The sequence below is a fragment of the Tachyglossus aculeatus genome, chromosome 4 (assembly GCF_015852505.1).
Source record: "Tachyglossus aculeatus isolate mTacAcu1 chromosome 4, mTacAcu1.pri, whole genome shotgun sequence".
Taxonomy (NCBI): Eukaryota; Metazoa; Chordata; class Mammalia; order Monotremata; family Tachyglossidae; genus Tachyglossus; species Tachyglossus aculeatus.
In genome coordinates, this window is record NC_052069.1 from 60,846,463 (window position 1) to 60,870,998 (window position 24,536).

At 42.8% G+C, this 24,536-nt stretch overlaps 1 protein-coding gene and 1 non-coding gene across 5 annotated transcripts in view; both read right to left on the bottom strand.

Annotated features, from left to right (window-relative positions):
- Positions 1 to 4,819: 4,819 nt before the first annotated feature.
- Positions 4,820 to 4,957, bottom strand: LOC119927412. The gene has a single exon (XR_005450418.1). It is a non-coding gene; the product is annotated as a small nucleolar RNA SNORA7 (small nucleolar RNA).
- A 17,234-nt stretch (positions 4,958 to 22,191) lies between these two features.
- The window catches only part of VAV3 (vav guanine nucleotide exchange factor 3), a 360,450-nt gene continuing 358,105 nt past the window's right edge, over positions 22,192 to 24,536 (bottom strand). For all 4 annotated transcript variants that reach the window (XM_038744664.1, XM_038744665.1, XM_038744663.1 and 1 more), the window contains one exon: positions 22,192 to 24,294. In XM_038744664.1, coding sequence (XP_038600592.1) covers positions 24,253 to 24,294 — 42 coding nt within the window. In that variant the 3' untranslated portion in view covers positions 22,192 to 24,252. The remainder of the gene's footprint in view (positions 24,295 to 24,536) is intronic.

The following is a 24,536-nucleotide window of genomic DNA, read 5'->3' on the forward strand; positions in this document are numbered from 1 at the left end:
CTAGAGGCGGTGAGAGGCATTAATAAAAATAAATTACGAATACATACATAAGTGCTGTGGTGCTGAGGTTGGAATGAATAAAGGGTGTAAACACAAGTGTAAGGGTGATGCAAAAGGGAATGGGAGAAGGGGTAATGAGGGCTTAGTTGGCGAAGGCCTTTTGGAGGAGATGTGCTTTTAATGAGGCTGTGAAAGTGGGGAGAGTGGTTGTCTTTTAGATGTGAAGGGGGAGGGAGTTTCAGGACAGAGACAGGATGTGGGAGAGGGGTCAGCAGCAAAACAGATGAGATCGAGTTACATTGAGTAGGTTGGCATTAGAGGAGCAAAGTGAGTGGACTTGGTTGTAGTAGGAAATCAAAGATGTAAGGTAGGAGGGTTCAAAGTGATGGAGTGCTGTAAAAGTCAGTGGTTGGCAATGCAGATGGATGCACAAATGAAAGCGCTTAGGCTTTGGCATACTAAAAAGCATCTTATATTACAGGACACTTTAAATAAACATATAAGGGCAGGAATTCTCTGGTTATGCCAGAGAAGCATTACGTGGAGGAGCATGGCCTAGTGGATAGAGCACAAGCCAGGGAATCAGAAGGACTTGGACTTTAAACACGGCTTCACCACTTTGCTGTGTGACTTTGGGCAAGTCACTTAACTTCTCTGTGCCTCAGTCACCTCATCTTTAAAATGGGAATTAATACTGTAAGCTGCATGAGGAACATGAACTGTTTCCATCCGGATTAGTTTGCATCCACCCCAGCACATAGTACAGTGCCTGGCATACTGTAAGCACTTAATAGATACCATTAAAAAGAAAAATAATGGCAAATTAATTATTCCTACTGATTTACAAATCACTCTCCATTCCTGGTAATGAGCAGTTGGAACTATTAAGTGAGAAGAAGCTTCGTTTCCTAACTTCAACAGGCAACACCTCATATGCATGTGACAGTGATTTCCCCATCAAAATCTGTTATGTTACAGAGAAATGATTTTCACTTAGCAGCATGAGTCCATTCCTTAGTCTACTGACTAGAGCCTAATTTTAATTTTTGGTTAAAATGGCTTTATTATTTTGTGATTACATTCCTTCTAGTGGCTTTCAGTGAAACTCTTGGCTGTTCATAGGGTATATTTGATAAAGAAGGAGAAAGAGGGGAGATGTAATGTCCTGATAAATCAGTAAGATGCAGCGTGGCCTAGTGGAAAGAACATGACCCTGGGAGTCAGAGGACCTGGGTGCTGATCTCAGCTCTGCCACTTTGCTGCTGTGTGACCATGGACAAATCACTTAACCTCTCTGTGTCTCAGTTACCTTATGTGTAAAATGGGGATTAAGATTGCGAACTTGATGTGGGACTGTGATTATCTTGTATCTACCTCCTGCATTTAGTAGTGTCTGCAACATAGTAAGTGCTGAACAAATATCATAAAAATAGCACTTTCTTCTGTATTAATCAAATTAGCGGTATCTATTGAGTGCCTTTGAGGGCAGATCTCTTTACTAAGTGCCATGGCACGAACTCTGCAATCTTTTTCATTCATTAATTCAATTTATTCAATCTTATTGGGTGCTCAGTGTGGGCAGAGCACTGTACTAAGCATTTGGAAAATACAATTCGGGAACCAATAGAGACAATTCCTGCCCACAATGGGCTCACAGTCTAGAAGGGGGGAGATGGGCATCAAAATAAATAAACAGGCATCAATAGCATCAATATAAATAGATTTATAGATATAGACACATCATCAATGTAAATAAATATAATTATAAATATGTACATATACACAAGTACTGTGGGAGGAGGGTAGGGAGGCTTAGCCTGAGAAGGCCTCCTGGAGGAGGTGAGCCTTCAGTAGAACATTGAAGGGGGGAAGTGTGATTGGTGGATTTGAGAAGGGAGGGCATTATTGAATACTTACTGTGTGCAGAGCACTGTGCTAAGCACTTGGGAGAGCACAATACAATAGCCATACCTGCTCACTCTCAAGGAGGTTTCAATCCAGTGGAGAAGACAGACACTAAAATAAATTTCAGATAGGGAAAGGGATTGAGTAAAAGTGTACGTTACCTAAGTGCTGTGAGTGTGAGGGTGTGGGTGGAATAGAGCTGACTGAACGTTTGAATAAGGCTATGGAAAAATTTAATTTTTTCACTTTTCATTTCTGTTATTTTATTCCGTGAAGTACAATTGATGGAATGATAAGGCTCGGTTTCCTGCCCCTAATTACCATGCAGTTTTAATTCTCACATAATTTGAGAGATGCAGTAGGCATCTCTCATTCAGTGCTAATGAGATCTTTCTCAAAAACATATTTCAGGGCCCTATCACAGATGTGAGAGAAAAGGTGTAAATACAGAGGGTGGAGAAATGAGGAAAACGAAGCAGAATTTGATGGAATGGTCAAGTGACAAATAATCTCTCAGAGGTGACATCTCTTCAACAACTGAAGCTTTCCTCTATGTGGTGAATCTGACCTCATCATTGTTATCAATGGTATTTACTGAATGCTTAGTATGTGCAGAGTACTGTGCTAAGCACCTGGGAAAGTTCAACAGAGTTGATAGACATGTTTCCTGCATACAGTGAGTTTAGTCTCCCTCTCCACCCTCCGCTTTCGTTCATTTATTCATTTAACCATATTTATTGAGCAGCTACTGTGTGCAGGGCACTGGATTTATGGCTTGAAAGAGTCTGCTTGAGGAGCAGCATGGCATAGTGAATAGAGCACTGGCCTGGGAATCAGAAGGTCTTGGGTTCTAATCCTGGCTCTTCCACGTGTCTGCTGTGTGACCTTGGGCAAGTCGCTTCACTTCTCCAGGCCTCAGGTATCTCATCTGTAAAATGGGGATTGAGACTGTGAGCCCCAGGTGGGACAGGGATTGTGTCCAACCCAATTTACGTGTGTCCACCCCAGTGCTTAGTACAGTGTCTGGCACATACTAAGTGCTTAACAAATACCACAATTATTATTAAGTATTGCTATTATTATTATTGCAATATCATAATACAACAGATACATTCCTTGCCCACAACAAGCTTACAATCTAAAGGGTTGACAGACATTAATATAAATAAATTACAGATATGTAGATAAGTGCTGTGCAGATGGGGTGGTGGGGTGATTAAAGAGAGCAAGTCAGCACAATGCAGAAGGGAGTGGGAGAAGAGGAAAGAAGGGCTTAGTCAGGGAAAGCCTCTTGGCAGAGATGTGCCTTCAATAAAGCTTTGAAAGGGGGGAGAGTAAGAGTCTGTCGGATTTGAGGAGGGAGGGCGTTCCAGGCCAGAGGTAGGATTTGGGTGAGGGATCAGCGGAGAGATAGATGAGATCGAGTGAGAAGGTTTTACAGGTAATAGCTACCCCAACATATACTAATATTGGCCAGGGTTTCTCTGGCATCATCTGTGTGCTCTGCAGCCCAAAATAATATTCACGTTTATGAGTTAGAGACTTCTAGGGCAGCTCCATGCATTCAAGTCCACTAAGCAGTCCATATTTGGCAATAGCTCAGCGTTGAACATTACTGTCCATTTTACTGGGAAAAGATGCTGGTCTGGGCCTGAAATTTATCTTCCTCTTGCTCTGTAAAGAATCAGAGGATCCTTAGCTAACTTTGGGGCCTTTAGGGGAGAGGAACAGCAGTGATTCCCTATTTAATGTCCATCAATAGTAGCAGTAGTAATAGTATTTATTAAGCATTTGCCTTGTGCAGAGTACTGTACTAAGCTCTGGGAGAGAAAGCACAGGTGGAAACTAGACATGGTCCCTGTCCCTCAGTGGGCTCAATCTAATACTTCAAGTGGGGAGAAAAGTACTGGAGACAGACACAACAGGAGTGGTGAAACTTTGAAAGAAGAACACAGACAAATTCACAAAATAGGCTCAAAGTCTTGGTGGGGATGGAAACGTCTGAGGTTGGATGGGAGCAGATTTTATTCAAGTCCTAGTAAGCATGGGGTAATGCTGGGAACATGCTGGGTGCAGGGACCTTCATGGGAGGGAGGGAAGCTGGCTGTTTTCACAGATGCTTTTCTCAGTCATGACGGAGTGTGAAAAGTGTGAATGAATGTGAAAAGGTTTATAGATATTACAGTCCTTTTTGCCTTAAAATCTTTTGAAACAAAATAGTATAACAAGGACGTCAGTTTTTATTCACTTTCAACTGGAATGTTTGATCACTTTTAGGATAGTTTTAGATATGAATGGGTTTTATGATTACAGAGCTTCCATTTCCCTGCTTATAAAGAGAGGATTAATTCCCTACCCTAATGTGTACTCTTGTACATATCTCCTTTATCTTCTTCCTCCTATCAGAAATTATAGTGCTGGGTCTCACTCTAGATTATAAACCCCTTAAAAACAGAGATCATGTTAGCTAATGCTACTGTACTCTCCCAATTGCAAAGAATACTGCTGTGCACATAGCAGGTCCTCCTTAAATAAGGTGGATCAAAATGGAGGCAGTCATACTCAATGGAAAACGCACGGGCTTCAGAATAAGAAAACCCCAGGTGTCTGGTTTCTAGTCCTAGTTCTACCATTTTGCTACTGTGTGACTTTAGGCAAGTCGCAAAACCTCTTTATGTGGCAGTTTGTTGTTGTTGTCTTATGCTGTCGAGTGGTGTCCAACCCATAGTGACGCAATGGACACATCTCTCCCAGATCGCCCCACCTCCATCTGCAATCATTCTGGTAGTGGATCCATAGAGTTTTCATGGTAAAAATAAGGAAGTGGTTTACCATTGCCTCCTTCCACGCAGAAAACAAGTCTCTGCCCTTGACTCTGTTCCGTGCCACTCCTGCCCAGCACAGGTGAGTTTGGCCTTGTAGCAGGTGGCCTTTCACTTGCTAGCCACTGACCAAACTAGGAATGGAATGGGTATGCCTCTGCTTGACTCTCCCTCCTGTAGTCGAGACTGGTAGAGTACTGGAAACTCCCCAGGTGTGACCCCAAGAGGAATGTGTCAGTTTACTCATTTGTAAAGTGGGAATAAAAAACTGGTTTTCCCTTCTTCTTAGACTATGGCCCCATGAGTAACAGGGAATGTGTCTGATTTGATTATCTCAGATCCATCCCAATGCATAGCACAGTGCTTGGAAAAGCACTAAGTATTTAGTAAATCCTGCAGTTAGTATTATCATTGAACATTAAAAGTTTTTACTTAATATGAGCTCTAGGAGTTAAAATTTCTATTTAAATCAAAAGAATTGTGATCAACACAGTACTAAATTTATGGATGCCCTGGCCCTTAATATGGGTGTGTCTGCTTAAGGTGTCAAATGCAATTCTGTAGAGGGTTTTTTAAATCAAATAATCACTTTTGACCTTAAAGTACATGGGAGAAAACAACTTCCCACCCCAGGAACTTTGATGTCAGCATCCCAGTCTGATCAGTAATCTCCATATTAGTGTCATCCATCCCCTGACCAAACCCTTTCTCCCTGGAGTATCTCTAAAAAAAATTAGAGTTAACCAAGAGAGCTGTTTGCCAGTAACCTTATTATTAGGTGTTTCTGCTTATTTTTGACAAAACAAAGCTAATGACAGCACTATGGGAGGAGAAATTGCCCTTATGTATGAACAATAATGAATTTTCTGTCTGTGAAGCTTAATAGTAATTTGCTCTTTGCCCAAAATAACAATTTAACAAAAAAAAGAGAAAAATCAGGACAGCTTTAGCAAGTCAGAATTAGTATCCTTGAGAAGTCACTACCAGATAGACTTAAAGGCCAGTAAGGAAGCATACCCAAAGAACTAGCCTCATGGGAAACACACTATTGGGATCTTACTCAAATAGCCTATCTGTATAATTTACATTTAAAATTAGATGCAAATCTACTTTTGGGGATTTCTAAAAGGCTGTTTCTCTTCGTGCTAGGAGAAAAATAAGGATGTGAGATTGGAAAAAAAAATCCAAGAGAGTAATTGATTTTACCTCTTAAGGCATGGTCTGTGGGCTTTAGGTAGTGAAAGGGTTCCCTGACGGGTGGGCACGTTTCACTTTGCAAAATGTTATTCAGGTGAAATACTTCCAGATGATATGACAAACGGGCAGTTTTTAATATCCACCAATTGATCCATCTCATAGATTGAAATCTTTGGTCGCCTGATCTTCCGAGCAGGAGGTGGTGCCAGAGAAGGGGGCAAGGCTTGCCATGAAGCTCAGCCAGAAGGAATTCAGGCCAACTGCCTGCATTTTAATCCACTGTCCTCGCTCATTTTCCTGGGGCAGGGGGGACCCCAGTCTGGGCCACCACAGCTGGGAAATCTCCCGACCTGTTGGGAAGAGCTGCTTCTGCTGCTGCTGCCGCCACCACCACCAAACTTGGAACCGTGGGAGGCTGTGTGGCTGAAGGGAGACCCAACTTCGTGGCTTCCACCACTGGATCAGGGGACAGAGAAGCTGCTCTATCAGGGATGGGTGGTCCTTCTCTCTGTTCATTCAAAGCCCTTTTCCCTCTCCTCAAAGCAGGAAATCAGGAAAACCAAAGTGGCTCTGTCCTAGCTCCTCAGGAGGGTTGGTGCTGCCCAGTGTCGGGGGAGGAAGAGATGACACACGGAGCCCTGTTTTTGTTTTCTTTTCCTTTAAAAAATGACACAAAATAAATCTCCCGGGGCCAGCAGCAGTCCGAGGCATGGGCGACCCCAAGACCATGTAGCACTGTGGCCACTGCCCGGCTCTGCAGGACTACATATGGGGGGGGTGGGCATCAGACCAGAATCAGATTGCATCATAGAGAAGTAGTGTGCTCTAGTGGATAGAACCCAGCCCTGGGAGTCAGAGGATGTGGGTTCTAATCCCGGTTCTGCCAGATATCTGCTGTGTGACTTTGGGCAAGTCACGTCAATTCTCTTTGTCCGTTACCTCATCTGTAAAATGGAGATTAAGACTGTGAGCCCCATGTGGGACAGGGACTGTGTCCAACCTGATTACCTTGTATTTACCCTAGAGCTTAAAACAGTAAGCACTTAATAAATACCACAATTGTTATGATTATTATTATCATATGACTGGCAGGGGCCAATGGTGCCATGTTGGATTGTAGTTCAGCCCCTTTCCCCAGATTGGTAGAATTGATAGGACACCCAGGCAATTTCATGAGCCAACCAAAAGCCTCAAATGCATTGTTCTCCCGTCACAGACCCCGTGAATGCATTAGTCAAATCATCCATAATTGTTAGACACAGTTTGAGTTTCCCATTGAGCAGGACAGATATATTTGCAGTGTGCCTGTAGGCGTGTCTCTCAAAGTTTTGAAAATTCAAGTATCAGGACATAAAATTTACTCATTAATTGGAAAATTAGGCCCTTCACTCGTTAAGCCCTGGGATCTGTAGATATATATCATACTTCCTTGGATCTGGATGGACAGAAAAAAGTAAGTGAACATATGCTACAGAGGATGGTCCCTGGTGTGATTCTGTGCCCGAACTACAGTGATAAATAAGCCCAATTCTGCCCTGTGGAGGCAGGAAGAATGGGTAATAACAAGTCCATGGGGACAGAACAAGTGCCCTTACAAACTCATCCCAGTCAGAACAAGGGGACCCACAAAATTATATGGGTCCCTGGATTTGCAAGTGCACCCACCATGGTCTGAGCTGGGGTGTCTGTGGGCTGGTTTATGATGGGATAAACACCTTGTTCTTCTGGCCCTTCTTCTAACTCTCCATTTCCACACCCCTAAGAGTCTTAAAACGGGGCAAGGTGAAGGAGAGTTCAGAGAGGGCAGAAGTGAAGTCTAATGCCACCCACTAGTAATTATCCTGGGAAGTGAAAATCACTTGGAAAAACACTTACCCAAAGGCTGTTGATTGATTTTCAGAATTAGGTACCCTCAACTGGATAAGAAGCAAGACAGATTTTTGCTCTAAAGGTGCTGCATGGCCTAGTAGAAAGAACACAGGCCTTGGAATCAGAAGGACCTGAGTCCTAATCCTGGCTCTGCCACTTATCTGCTGTGTCACCCTGAGCAAGTCACTTCACTTCTCTGTTCCTCAGTTGCCTCATCTCTAAAATGGGGATTAAGGCCGTAAACCCCATATGGGACATGAACTGTGTCCACTCTGATTAGTTTGTATCTGCCCCAATGTTTAGAACAGTTCCTGGCACATAGTAAGTGCTTTACAAATACAGTTTAAAAAAAAAAGGTTGAAGTAACTGTTTTTCAGAAGAGATGATATTCAGAAGGAACAGTTTCATGGTTAACGGAAAGAGCACGGGTTTGGGAGTCAGAGAATGTGGGTTCTAATCCCGGCTCCCCCATTTGCCTGCTGTGTGACCTTGGGCAAGTCACTTAACTTCTCTGTGCCTCAGTTATCTCATCTGTAAAATGGGTATTAAAAAGTGTGATCCCTATGTGGGATAACCTGATTACCCTGTATCTAACCCAATGCTTAGAACAGTGCTTGGCATATAGTAAGCACTTGACAAGTATCATAAGCATTATCATTATTACTAATTTGATTCCTACCAAGACACTGCTCATGCTATTAATGCATTTTGAGCTTATCAGTACACACCAACAGCAAATAATGTATGAATTGTCTGATGCTGCTAAGTTCCACCGACCCCAGGGGCTCTAGATCAAAAAATTCCCCCAACACCCCCATGCTTAGAAAAGTGCTTCACACATAGAAAGCACTTAACAAATACCATTATTATTATTATTATTAAAGTATCTACTAATAAGGCCCATTTTGAAAAAAATATATGTAGTCAAAAAAATCACCACTGATGGTGAAATTCACTTTTGAGTGCTTGTGTGGCTGTAGAAGCCAATGCACAGTCCACAATCCTTACCACATTGTGCACTCAAAAAGACTGTTCCTTGTTGATGATGATGATGGTATTTGTTAAGCACTTACTATGTGCCAAGCACTGTTATTGTGTCATCAAGTTCTATGTTTGCAGCACCTGGTAGTGGTACTGCCTTGTTTCTCATTCTTTCAAGGCTTCTGCTCAAAAAGGCTGTTCCTTTCTTAATCATTGTGATATATGGAGAAGCCGCTGTGACTCAGTGGAAAGGGCCTGGGCTTTGGAGTCAGAGGTCATGGGTTCAAATCGCAGCTCTGCCAACTGTCAGCTGTGTGACTTTGGGCAAGTCACTTCACTTCTCTGTGCCTCAGTTCCCTTGTCTGTAAAATGGGGATTAAAATTGTGAACCCCTTGTGGGACAACCTGATCACCTTGTAACTGCCCCAGTGCTTAGAACAGTGCTTTGCACATAGTAAGCGCTTAATAAATGTCATCATTCATTATATAAGAGCTTACTATGTGCCAGGCACTGTACTAAGCACTGAGGTGGATATAAGCAAACCGAGTTGGACACAGTCCCTTGTACCACATGGGGTTCACAGCCTCAATCACTGTTTTACAGGTGAGGTAGCTGTGGCACAGAGAAATTAAATACCTTGCCCAAGGTCACACAGCAGAGAAGTGGCAGAGCCAGGATTTGAACCCATGACCTTACTCCCAGGCTTGTGCTCTATCCACCATGCCATGCTGTAGCAGCATACCATACTGCTCTGTCCTCAGCAACTGACTCTCAGTTTCCAGCTGAGGCGAAGCGCTGTCTGAGGCTTTATTTTACCATGTCAAGTTAACCATATTATTGAGTGCTCATTGTGTGCAGAGCACTGTACTAAGTTGTTTGGGAGAGTACAATACAACATTGAACAGCATATCCTTAAAACATGCCCTCCTTGCTTTCAGTTTCCTAATTTCAACTCAATAAGACTGATAAGAAAAATAATAACAATAACTGTGGTATTTGTTAAGCACTTACTATGTGTCAAATGCTGTACTAAGAACTGGGATAGATACAAGATAATCAGGTCCCACAGTGGGCTCACAGTCTAAGTAGGAGGGTTTTGCAGAAGAGGGAAGTGAGGCACAGAGAAGTTAAGTAACTTGCCCAAGGTCACACAGGAGACAAATGGAGAGTCAGGATTAGCACCCAGGTCCTCTGACTCACAGGGCTGTGCTCTTCCCACTAGGTTACACTGTTTCTCTACACAGAAGCTGTTTACGTTTTCTGCTGTTGGTCACTCTCCTTCCTCACTTATCTACCCAGGAAAGCTGTGCTGAGGTGAGCAGAACCTCAGTACTAAGAAACTGACCTCATTCCCGATCTTTACATTTTTTATGATACTGCTTTGCCATTCGATGTTTACTGTAGCTCTTAAATGATGCTGATGGAACTGCTCAAGGAGTCAGCTTTATCCCCTGAGCACCTGGGTCCTGGTCTCACGGACATAAAGAAGTTCGGGCAGTACTATAGTTCTTAGACTTTTAGTTTGTTCTGGAGCCTATACCACACAGTTGCTGCTGCACTCTGACAATCTCCCAACAAATATCCTGCCCACTGGGGCAAAGAGAAGAAACGTGTGTGCAGTCTGTAGCCCTACGAGCAAAGGGTAATTGGTCTGTGTCACAGCATATGGGTAGAATGCACTATTAACCAAAAGAAACCCAACAAATTGGACTATTTCCATTTCTTGTTTTTGAGATATATTGTTCTTGTGGCAAAGATCTGGGGATTACCTCAGGATGCACAAATTCTCAGCAATAAAAAGGGGCTTGAATCATGACGATGGCTAACAAATGCCTTTTTGGTTAATACTCCTTGTCCTGCAGTTCGTGGCATATTATTTACAGTAGAAGGTCCTATATTACAATTGACTTTTATATATTCATTTGTAGGGGTAAAAAATGTGTAAAATGTTCTCAGATAATAGAACCTGCAGTAGTAAATTGTGGTCCTTTCTGAAATTTTGGTTTAAGACATTTTCCTAATTTCTCCTGCAATCATATGAAAATAGCTCTTTGGAGTGTCAATAATGTAACAGTCCATAGATTACTAAAAAATACTTATTCTCCCAGGGGCCCTTCCCCAGTTGAATTTTCATCTCCCTGGTGTGTATACAACACTTAAGGACCACCTAAGCCTAATCTTATATACCCTGATAGTACCAACTCATATAATAATAATGTTGGTATTTATAAAGTGTTTACTATGTGTAAAGCACTGTGCTAAGCCGTGGATTAGATTCAGGATAATCAAACTGGGCAAAGTATCTGTCCTTCATGGGGCTCCATTCTTTCTTCTTTCTCCTCTTTGTAAATTATTTTAGAGTCTTTTCCCCCTGTGAAATGAAAAACTCTTTGAGGGCCATGGTTATGTCTACTTTCCCAAGTGCTTAGTACACTGGGCTCAAAAAACAGTAGATGCTCCACAAGTACTGTTGGTTTATTGATTGCCTCGTGAATTTGAACTTAGCTACACCAACACCCAGATAAAAATCTTGCCATCAGCAGCACCTTCTTATAAGCCAAAGGACAGATGGCTATGTATATATCAGCTATTAGCTGTTGGGTAACAAAAATCGTAGCATTTAATGTCATATGGTAAATATAAGTAGAGTAGCAGCTGTCACTCATTTTGGCTCATCTACACCCACTGCCTCAAATTCCTCATTGCCAACTCTCTTCTTGACCCCCTCCAATCTGGCTTCTGTCCCCTGCATTCCACTGAAACTGCCCTCTCAAAGGTCACCAATGACCTCCTGCTTGCCAAATCCAATGGCTCCCACTCTATCTTAATCATCCTCGACCTCTCAGCTGCCTTTGACACTGTGGACCACCCTCTTCGTCTCAACACGCTATCCACCCTTGGCTTCACAGACTCTGTCCTCTCCTGGTTCTCCTCTTATCTCTCCGGCCGTTCATTCTCAGTCTCTTTTGCGGGCTCCTCCTCCCCCTCCCATCCCCTTACTGTAGGGGTTCCTAAAGGGTCAGTTCTTGGTCCCCTTCTGTTCTCTATCTACCCTCACTCCCTTGGTGAACTCACTCACTCCCACGGCTTCAACTATCATCTCTACGCTGATGACACCCAGATCTACATCTCTGCCCCTGCTCTCTCTCCCTCCCTTCAGGCTCGTGTCTCCTCCCGCCTTCAAGACATCTCCATCTGGATGTCTGCCCACCATCTTAAACTCAATATGTTCTAGACTGAACTCATTATCTTCCCTCCCAAACTGTGCCCTCTCCCTGATGTCCCATCACTGTTGACAGCACTACCATCCTTCCCATCTCTGAAGCCCGCAACGTTGGTCTCATCCTCGACTCTGCCATTAGCTAACATGATCTCTGTTTTTAAGGGGTTTATAATCTTGGGTGAGACTCAGCACTATAATTTCTGATAGGAGGATGAAGATAAAGGAGATATGTACAAGAGTACACATTAGGGTAGGGAATTAATCCTCTCTTTATAAGCAGGGAAATGGAAGCTCTGTAATCATAAAACACATTCATATCTGTAAAACTAACCTAAAAGTGATCAAACATTCCAGTTTTAAGTGAATAAAAACTGACCTCCTTGTTATACTATTTTGTTTCAAAAGATTTTAAGGCAAAAGGGACTGTAATATCTATAAACCTTTTCACATTCATTCACACTTTTCACACTCCGTCGTCACTGAGAAAAGCATCCGTGGAAACAGCCAGCTTCCCTCCCTCCCATGAGGATCCCTGCACCCAGCATGTTCCCAGCATTACCCCATGCTTACTAGGACTTGAATAAAATCTGCTCCCACCCACCCTCAGATGTTTCCATCCCCACCAAGTCTTTGAGCCTATTTTGTGAATTTGTTTGTGTTGTTCTTTCAAAGTTTCACCACTCCTGTTGTGTCTGTCTCCAGTACTTTTCTCCCCACTTGAAGATTAGATTGAGACCACTGAGGGACAGGGACCATGTCTAGTTTCCACCTGTGCTTTCTCTCCCAGAGCTTAATACAGTGCTCTGCACAGGGCAAATGCTTAATAAATACTATTACTACTGCTACTATTGATGGACATTAAATAGGGAATCACTGCTGTTCCTCTCCCCTAAAGGTCCCAAAGTTAGCTAAGGATCCTCTGATTCTTTACAGAGCAAGGGGAAGATAAATTTCAGGCTCAGACCAGCATCTTTTCCCAGTAAAATGGACAGTAATGTTCAACGCTGAGCTATTGCCAAATATGGACTGGTTAGTGGACTTGAATGCATGGAGCTGCCCTAGAAGTCTCTAACTCATGAACGCGAATATTACTTTGGGCTGCAGAGCACACAGATGGTGCCATTACTGAGGACCTTGAATCATCAGGAGAAATTCTCCTCCTTTAACCACAGTGCCCTACTAACCTTTGGGGGGTTTTCGTGTATGGAGCATCTATCCTTGTCCCTTTTGGTGTTTCAATGTTCTACTGTTTCATTACTCCCAATGTGACCATCTCCAGGCCTACCACCTCCCCCTAATATTGGGATTGGGTGTTCCTTGAGGGACTAGGTATTTACCTAATTCCCACCTGTCTACTCTTTCCCAGCACTTAGTACAGTGCACTGTACATAGTAAGCAATTAATAAATACTATTAGACGGTGAGCCTCATATGGGACAGGGATTGTGTCCAATGTGATTACCTTGTACCTACCCCAGCAATTAGAATGGTATTTGGCATATAGTAAGCTCTTAACTAGTATGATAATCATTAACAAGTACGATAATCATCACTACTATTTCTCTAAATTGCCTAACATAGCTCCATTAACAACTCTCCAATCCCCTGTCTCATCTTAATTGCCATCTGAACTAGTCCAGCTCTACTGTAATCTTCCTAAGATTTGGCAACCAGAACTGGCTCTGCCACTAGTCTGCTGTGTGATCTTGTACAAGTCACAACTTCTCTGTGCCTTAGTTACCATCTGGAAAAGGAGGATTAAGATTGTGAGCCCTTTTTGGGACATAGACTGTCTCTAACCAGATTACCTTGTAGCTACCTCAGTGCTTAGTACAGTACCTGGCACACTGCAAGTGCTTTTCAAATACCATAAAAGAAAACTACATATAATAGTCCATGTACAGAAATACCATGTTTTATATAGTGGTGAACCATTGCCTTTGTTTTCAAGAAGCACCATGGCCCAGTGAAAAGAGCATAAACCTTGGAGTTGGAAGACCTGAGTTCTAATTCTGGCTTTGCCATGTACCTGCTATGTGTGACTTTGGATAAGCCATTTAGCTTCTCTGTGCTTCAGTTTCCTCCTCTGTAAAATGGGGATTCAAAACCTGTTCTCTCTCCTACCTAGACTGTGAGTCAGCACCATGTGAGACAGGGGTTGAGTCCAACAACCTTATCTTGTATCTATTCCAGTGCTTAGTACACTCTTGGCACATGGTGAGCACTTAACACAATCATCATTACGATTTTTTCGAAGCCTTTCTGAGGCTGTCTGAGGATCCAAAGAGGTGGCCTCTTTGGCTGTTGCTACACATAGGCCTGAGTATTTAAAGAACAGACAATGTCTTCAAGATCACTTTCCTGAATCATGGCTGATAACACAGAACCCATCATTTTGTAAGTATAGGGATTATTTTTTCCTTATGTACCCTTAAATTTTCACACTCTGAAGCTCATCTGCCATTTTCTCATCTGCTATTTTTCATCCCTTTCAGCTTTATGAGAATTCCTGCCATTCATCACCATCGCATGGCATCCACAACCTTGATATTACTCTATTTATTTATTTATTTATTGTACTTGTTCATATCTATTCCATTTACTTATTTTGTTAGCATGTTTGGTTTTGTTCTCTGTCTCCCCCTTTTAGACTGTGAGCCCACTGTTGGGTAGGGATTGTCTCTATATGTTGCCAACTTGTACTTCCCAAGCGCTTAGTACAGTGCTCTGCACACAGTAAGCGCTCAATAAATATGATTGATTGATTGATTGATTGAAGGGCTTAGTATCATCTGCAACTGGAAGATTTTAGACTGTGAGCTCCATGGGGGAACAGGGACTCTGTTCAACCTAATTAACTTGTATCTATCCCAGTACTTAGAACAGTGCTTTTTTATCACGGTATTTGTTAAGCGTTTATTATGTGTCAAACACTGTTCTATGTGCTAGGATAGGCTCAGGTCAATTAGGTTGGACATGGTCCCCGTCCCACATGGGGTTCACAGTTTAAGTAGGAGAGAGAAAAGGTACTGAATCCCCATTTTACAGTCGAGGAAACAGGCACAGAGAAGTCAAGTGACTTACCCAATGTCACACAGCAAGTAATTGCAGAGCTGGGATTAGAGCCCATGTCCTCTGACCCCAAGGTCCGCCAGTGCTCTTTCCACTAGGTCGTGCTGCTTGACGCAAAGGAACAGTTTTACAAATACAAGAATTACCATTCAAAGCCCTGTCCCTTTTCCAGATCATTTTAGAGGTGTTACAGTAAAATAGTCCTGGTGTCCTGATACTTGGAGAACCCCACATTATACCTCCCTTTCCTGTAAATGGACTTTTATCTAGAACCTCTGTTCTAGTGGCAAGGGCCCAGGCTTGGGAGTCAGAAGGCATGGATTCTAATCCTGACTCCACAACTTGTCAGCTGTATGACCTTGGGCAAGTCACTTCAGTTCTCTGGGCTTCAGAGCCCCATGTGGGACAATCTGATTACCTTGTATCTAACCCAGCGCTTATAATGGTGCTCAGCACATAGTAAGCACTTAACATTTACAATAATTATTATTACTGATCACTAACTGGTATTCCATCCACCACGGAATCTCCCCTCAAACCATAAGACTCAGTTTTCTGAAAAGCTTTTATTGTAGATCCTTGTAAAGATCTTTGAAACAAATCTAAATTGATTTTGTCCCTTCTATTCATTCATTCATTTCTATCCACCACAGAATCTCCCCTCAAACCATAGGACTCAGTTTTCTGAAAAGCTGTTATTGTAGATCCTTGTAAAGATCTTTGAAACAAATCTAAATTGATTTTGTCCCTTCTATTCGTTCATTCATTGTCATATTTATTGAGTGCTTACTGTGTGCAGAGCACTGTACTAAGCACTTGGGAAGTACAAATCAGCAACATATAGAGATGGTCCTTACCCAACAACCAGCTCACAGTCTAGAAGGGGGAGACAGACAACAAAACAAAACAAGTGGACAGGTGTAAATACCATCAGAATAAATAGAATTATAGCTATATACACATCATTAATAAAATAGTGATAAATATGTACAAGCGCTTAGTACAGTGTTCTGTGCACAGTAAGTGCTCAATAAATATGATTGAATGAATGAATACAAGTGCTGCGGGGAGGGGAAGGAGGTAGGGCAGAGGGAGGGAGTGGGGCGATGGGGAGGGGAGGAGGAATAGAGGAAAAGGGGGAGGCTCAGTCTGGGAAGGCCTCCTGGAGGAGGTGAGCTACCAGTAGGGCTTTGAATGGAGGAAGAGAGCTAGCTTAGCAGAGGGAGGGCATTCCAGGCCAGGGGAAGGATGTGGGCTGGGTGTCGATGGCCGAACAGCCGAGAACGAGGCACAGTGAGGAGGTTTGCAGCGGCAGAGGAGTGGAGTGTGCAGGCTGGGCTGTAGAAGGAGAGAAGGGAGGTGAGGTAGGAGGAGACGAGGTGATGGAGAGCTTTGAAACCTAGACTGAGGAGTTTTTGCCTGATTCAAAGGTTGATAGGCGACCATTGGAGAGATTTTTGAGGAGGGAGTGACATGCCCAAAGTGTTTCTGTACAAAGATAATCCGGGCAGCAGAGTGAAGTATAGATTGAAGCAAGAGAGACAGGAGGATGGGAGATCAGAAAGGAGGCTGATGCAGTAATCCAGTCGGGATAGGATGAGAGATTGAACCAGTAAGATAGCGGTTTGGATGGTGAGGAAAGGTCAGATCTTGGCAATGTTGTGGATGTGAGACCGGCAGGTTTTGGTGATGGATTGGATGTGTGGGGCGATTGAGAGAGCAGAGTCAAGGATGACACCAAGGTTGCGGGCTTATGTGGATTCCTTCAAATAAATTTCAGCATTTTAGTCATGCATGATTTCCCTTTCACAAACCATGCTGAATTTCCCCCTGTGGGTTATGTTTTTTATTAGAAGAGCAGTAACAAATTATGCTACAAAAAATAATTTGGATATGAGAACAACTTCCTCAGTAACAAATTAGTTAATCTCTGAGTGCAACCTTTTACCCTATGATCATTAGTTAGCCTCATTAACTCCCCAAAGAGCCTCCTGATTTTGAAGAATCTTTTAATATTAGTTTTGGCACCCCTTGCAAAATGCTTTTCAAACTCCTTTTTGACCCACCTAATTGTCTAAGTCCACTGACCTGAGACTCTTCGTGGACTTTGCTATTTTTCCCTTCACTCAGCTGAGATTTCCATTTTGGAAGAGGACTTTTCCCACTCTATTTGCCACTTTTACTTTCTCAGTTAGCCAAGCACATTTTCTATATGGTTGTCTGTTTTTTTTTTTCTGTAGCACAAGAGAAGTAGTGTGGCTTAGTGGAAAGAGCCTGGGCTTGGGAGTCGGAGGTCATGGGTTCTAATCCCAGCTTCGCCACTTGTCAAGCCAAGCTGTGTGACCTTGGGCAAGTCACTTAACTTCTCCTGGCCTCAGTTCCCTCATCTGTCAAATGGGGATGAAGACTGTGAGCCCCACATGGGAAGACCTGATTACCTTGTATCTACTCCAGTGCTTAGAACAGTGCTTAGCACATAGTAAGCGCTTAACAAATACCATCATTATTATTATATCTTTCACATCCATTTCTAAAATGGTGTTTTAACAGCTTATAATTCTATTAGACCACCTTCCTTTAGTTATTTCAGACTTTCCCTAATATCGTTCCTTCTTAAAATTTCCCAGAACATTCCCTTATTAACTGGAATAATAACATAATGTAATATAATTATTTTTCTTTTTCAAATGCAGTCGAATCGTTTCTGACTCATAGTGACTACATGGACATATCCTCTTCAGAACATCCCATTTTCTGTCATAAGGCCATTCTTGTATGTGTATTCATAGTAGGCCGCGCGGGCTCCCCGCCACCTCCCCCTTAAGAACTTTGATGTGCATTTGTTTGTCTTTTGTGGCCTTTGTTGAGCACTTACTCCTCTGCCGCTAATCTACTCACCGTGCCTCGTTCTTGCCTGTCCCGCTGCCAACCCCTGGCCCACGTCATCCCGCTGGCCTGGAATGCCCTCCCTCTGCCCATCCGCCAAGCTAGCTCTCTTCCTCCCTTCAAGGCCCTACTGAGAGCTCACCTCCTCCAGGAGGCCTTCCCACACTGAGTCCCCTCCTTCCTCTCCCCCTCCATCCCTCCCGCCTTACCTCCTTCCCTTCCCCACAGCACCTGTATATATGTTTGTATGTATTTATTACTCTATTTATTTTACTTGTACATATTTATTCTATTTATTTTATTCTGTTAATATGTTTTGTTTTGTTCTCTGTCTCCCCCTTCTAGACTGTGAGCCCACTGTTGGGTAGGGACCGTCTCTATATGTTGCCAACTTGTACTTCCCAAGCGCTTAGTACAGTGCTCTGCACACAATAAGCGCTCAATAAATACGATTGAATGAATGAATGAATAGAGTTTTCCTGGTATAAATATGGAAGTTGTTTACCATTGCTGCCTTCTACACAGCAGAAACTTGCGTCTCTGCCGTTGTCTTGGATCAATATTTTTATCACCCTCCTATGACTGTGAGCCCGCTGTTGGGTAGGTACTGTCTCTATGTGTTGCCGACTTGTACTTCCCAAGAGCTTAGTACAGTGCTCTGCACACAGTAAGCGCTCAATAAATACAATTGATTGATTCATTTCCTATGCTCTTGCTGTCCAGCACAGGTGAATTTAATCTGACTTACGCTTAGACCTTTCCATTATGGGTGGCCTATATGACATAGCTCTAAGCTTCATCAGCGTATGCAAATTCTCCTGCCACGCTAAGGCATCGATTCACAGGAGAAAATATAATAATATTAGTATATGATAATAATGTCAACACCCTTAAATGGAATCTTGGCAAGCAGATACCTGCCATGCTCCAGCAGGCTGGATAGAAAAGTTTATTTTAGTTTAACTCAGATCCAGAAGCTGACAATACTGATATATGCAAGATCACTGCTAAGAACATATGTCAAAGGGCTGTGCCCAATCTGCTTGATTTAGGTATGAAGCTTAGCAGCCCATCCATATGTCTGGAAATTCAAAGGGCTCAGCCGGAATTGTTTCTGCAGCCGCTACTAAGCTCCCCTGATAAATTGCAAACTCTTTGGGTGCAGGGATCATGTCTACTTACTATATTGTACTTTCCCCAGCATTTAGTACACAGTAAGCACTCACTGAATACCACTGAGTGATTGATGAGGAAGATAAAAACATGAAGTCTTTACTTTCTGACCAGTCCTTTCTTGGTCCATTAATTGTAGTAAAATTCATTAGTACATTCAGTATATGTTATTTTTGGTCTGGACGTGTGATCATAGAAAATTAGTTTATGAGAAGACTAGTATTCTAACTGAGAAAGAGGTAGATGAAAATGGGGAAACAATTTTCTAATCAAAAAACTGGGGAAGCACCATGTCCTAATGGAAAGGGCATGGGGCCGGGATTCAGAGGATCTGGGTTCTAATCCTATGTCCACTACTGTCTGTCTGTTGTGTGACTTTGGGCAAATCACTTCATTTTTTTGTGCCTGTTACCTCATCTGTAAAATGGGGATTAAAACTGGGAGCCCTATGTGGGACAGGGACTGTGTCCAACCTGATATTTGCATAAAGCTTTAATTCTATTTGTTCTGATGATTGACACCTGTCTACATGTTTTGTTGTCTGTCTCCCCCTTCTAGACTGTGAACCTGTTGTTGGGTAGGGACCGTCTCTATATGTTGCTGACTTGTACTTCTCAAGCGCTTAGTACAGTGCTCTGCACACAGAAAGCGCTCAAATAATGAATGAATGAATATCTTTTATCTACCCCAATGCTTAGTAAGCACTTACCAAATACCATGAAAAAGTGAAGAATTTGTTAAATTGACCATTTTTTCCTCAAGCACATTTCATCATCCATGGTCCCCATTCCTGTAAAGCAATACATGTTGGGTTATTGCTTGAGTCACAGAGATTTTTTTCCACAGAGTCAGCAGGGCACTAGAGAGTAAGAGAGAAACAGTGGTGAAGAAAGCAAGAAAGAAGCATAAATAGTGGTGGGGAGACAACAGTCAGGGGCTGTTGTGCCCAGAAAGATTACCTGCCTACCACCTCTGTCATGCATGGGAGGAAATGCCAATCCTTCTGCTAGATGCTATATGAGTAATAATTATTTCTTAATCAAAATACTTTCATGTGAGTTGGTGCAACTGACACCCATGGACATTGTCCTCGCCAGTTGTTCCAGTTGTTGAACGCCCTCCTCAAACCCCCAGCCCCCCACCTCTCCATCCTTTGCCCCTAATGACCTGGCCACCTACTTTACTGAGAAAACTTACACTATTGAGTGTGGTCTCCCTAAAATCTCACCTTCCCACTTCCTCCCCTCTCCTGACCCTTCTTCAACTCACCCATCTTTCCCAGCAGTATCTGAAGAGGAAATATCCTGCCTTCTTTCAATATCCACTCCCTCCACCTGTATATCTAACCCCATTCCTTGGCATCATATCAAAACACTTGCCCCCTCACTTCTCCCCCCCGCCCCCCGGCTATCTTCAACTCTTCACTCTCCAATGACTTCTTCCCCACTGCTTTCAAACATGCCCATGTCTCCCCCATTCCCCCCCAAAAAATCCCTCCCTTGACCCCACTGCTCTCTCCTACCATTCCTTTCCAAACTGCTTGAGCGAGTTGTCTACACCTGCTTTATCAAGATTCTCACCTCCAATTCTCTCTTTGACCACCTCCAATCTGGCTTGAGTCCCCTTCACTCACAGAAACTGCACTCTCAAAGGTCACAAATGATCTCCTTCTTGTTAATCCAATGGCCTCTATTCCATCCTAATCCTCCTTGACTTCTCAGCTGCTTCCAACACTGCCGATAACCTCCTTTTACCAAAAACATTATCTAACCTTGGTTTCACTGATGCTGTCATCTTTTGGGTTACCTCTTATCTTTCTGGTCATTCATGCTCAGATTCTTTTACGGGCTCCTCCTCTGCTTCCCACCAGCGAACTGTGGGTGTCCCTCAAGGTTCGGTTCTGGGTCCTCTTCTATTTTCCATTTACTCCCACTCCCTTGGAGAACTCATTAGCTCACATGACTTCAACTACACCTTCATGTGGATGATGCCCAAATCTTCATCTCCAGCCCTGATCTGTCACTTTCTGCAGTTTCACTTTTCCTCCTGCCTTCCTCCCATCACCTCAACCTTAACATGTCTGAAGCAGAACTTATCTTTCTACCCAAACCCTTCCTTTCCCTGATTTTCCCATCAATGTAGATGGCGCCACCATCTTTCCTGTCTCACAACCCCGTAACCTTAGCATTATCTTTGACTCCTCTCTTATTCAACCTGCATATTCAATCCATCGCTAGATCCTGTAAGTTCCACCATCATAACAGTGCTAAAGTCTGCCCTTTTCTCTCCATCCAAACTGATACCACATTAATCCAATCACTTATCCTCTCCTGCCTTGACTACTGAATCAGCCTCCTCACTGAACTCCCTGCCGCCTGTCTCCCCACTGTAGTCCATACTTCACTCTGCTGCCCGGATCATTTTTCTACAAAAAATGTTAAGGATATGCTCTTAAGAAGCTACAATGGTTGCCCATCCACCGCCACATTAAACAAAAACTCCTCACCATTGGCTTTAAAACACTCAATCACCTTACCCCCTCCTACTTCACCTCACTACTCTCCTACTACAACCTGCTCCTCTAATATTAACCTTCTCACTGTACCTTGATCTCGTCTATCTTGAGCCAACCTCTCACCCATGTCCTGCCTCTGGCTTGAAAGTCCCTCCCTCCACATAACTGACAGACAGTTACTCCCTCCTCCCCTCTGCCTGCCTTCAAAGCCTTATTGAAGGCACATCTCTTCCAAGAGGCCTTCCCTAAGCCTTCCCTTCCTCTTCTCCTACTCCCTTCTGTGTCATCCTGACCTACTCCCTTTATTCATCCCCCTGCCCCCAACCCACAGCATTTATGTACATATTGGTAATTTATTTATCGATACTAATGTCTGTCTCCCCCTCTAGACTGTAAGCTTGTTGCGGGTAGGGGATGTGTCTGTTTATTGTTGTATTGTGCTCTCCCAAGCACTTAGTACAGTGCTCTGCGCGCAGTAAGTGCTCATGAAGTACAGTTGACTGACTGCAATTGCTTAAAGAATCTCAAAATGAAAAGAGACTTCAGTCTTTGACAAGTGAACTTAAAACATGTCATGACTAGTTTATTGTTATTGACATATTTACATAATATTTCACATTAAAGAGTTGAACTAATTCACTGTGTGATTTCAAAGTCTGTATTCAGGCAAGTCCAAGCATGTGTAAAAGCAGTGGTTCTAGAATACTTAGTATGTCTTTGGTATTCAAAATGTACATGAATATGCAGCACTGAACTTTTCAATACAGGGCATTAAACACGAATGAAAAAATAAGCAGCTGGATAGTTCGTACAAAAGAAGGAATCTAGACAGGCTCTAATACCATCTACCAGGTAAGCAACAGGCCCTTGAAATGCTAAAATGAAAAGCCAAAATCAATCCTAAAGGGTAGGGAGACTTCTTGCCAAAATATCCAATGCACACAATGATACAGTATACACACGTTTCTATCTGGACAAAATTACCCCCAGAGAAAAATACACAAAACATTCCATAGATACATAGTAGCCAATAATACTGTATATTACAGAAGATATCCATTCTGCAAGCTTATATTAATGTACAGATCAGTTTACAAAATATGCTTTTGGATTTCTATACATATTTACAAATACTCTGGGTCCATCAAGTAATGTTTCTAACACAATCACAGTTAACATAATTCTGAGGTAAACCTCCTGGAAAGATAACTCAGGAGAGAAGACTCTGATAGAGGCAAATCTTCCAGGAAGAATGTGGTTCAGGTGTAACACCATATCACTATCCATAAATATGAGAGACTATTTCATCCCAGCCCAAGTTTCAGATGAGTGTTTATAGATCATTCATATTTTTTGAGCTGTTACCAATATAACTTCTTCAAAAATTTAACTTCTAAATTCAAAACGGGATTTTCCACAGCTTTCAAAATACTGTTCTTTCCCTCATCAACCGGGATCAGATACTGTTCCAACATTTCATCTGACTTGGAGTGGGATAATAAAGTCACTCTCATCTACTAGACAGTTCATATCCATCTTGAGGACACATATGGTTGAGGGTAAAGAGGATGGCCAGCAGTTTGAAAGACAAGTTTCAAGGTAGGCAAAGTACAGAAAGCACTGAAACACTGAGGACTGCTTTTTGCCGGCCCCTGAAATCCAGGGCCATGGGGACTGAAGTGTATTTCTCTACTGACCTTCCAAAAGTGCATTCACAAAGAGCTGTGATAATAAAAATGCTTCAGTCATCTGAATTGACGTTGATGTGGCAAGCAATGATCTTCCAGTTTCAAAACCAAACAATGTGTTTCTTGCTGGCAAAAAAGTATACATTAAGGAGACCAACCACTGTATCTAGCTCTTTACAAGTAACCATGGTGATCTTTTACCTGCCGCCTCCCTGATTCCATCCAGAAAATTCTGTTTCAGAGACTTGAGCACAAAACTCCCAAAAGGAAAAACTAGTGACTGCTTTAAGGATTTGATAATCAGGGCCCGGGAAGATCACTGGTCTTCACATAAAAATAACTTAGGAAGATAAGTAGAACATCAACAAGTCAGTTAAAACCACCACCATCATTTTAAGAATATCGGTAGTCACCAATTTCTATTAACAGCAACACATATTGGAGGTGTTCAGGTGGTAGTGAAGTGAGGAGTACTCTTGATCGATGTTTTAAGCCAAGTGACATGGAACATTTCTTGAAAGCTTCCTGCGTGACAAAACCACCATCTTCTGTAGGTGCAGGAAATAATCAAAATGATAAGAAGTCTACGATTCTTGATATCAAAGAGTCTGATAAAAAAATAGGGAGGAATCATGAAGCATTTGCCAATTGTAGCTATTTATGGTGTGCCATTCGGTGCCTGCAGGGCTTTTCTGGGAAGGGAATAGAAGATCTGGGCTTGTCCCTGATGATGCTAATGGACAGGTGGGTGTTGTCTGTGTGGCTCTGGGCAGCCAACAGCCTGTCAGCACAGGCATATCTAGAAATTCCTCCACTGAGGTGGGAAGGGAAGGAAGGCAGCTTTTCTAATATGCATTATGCTCAGTGGGACTTTTCCGTTTCCTGAAATCTCTGCTCCACAACGTAAGATCCAGATAGAATTCATTCATCCTCTTCCACGTAGGTTGAAGGGAACCAGCCCACCTAAAAGGAAAGTAAACCTTAGTAAACAAGAGGGTTGGATACCAAACACCTTTCAACATAGTCACCCACTGGCCCTCCTCCCACTACTCGTTGTGACTGAAGTCCGGTATCTTTTGGAAGACGGAGCTTCCACCACACAGTATGCTCATTTGGAAGCATTACAGGACTCGGGACATCATTCCAGGTTCCCAGTCAGGTCCAGTTTGGGTGCCAGGCAGAGTATTCGGGGTTAACACCTCTTT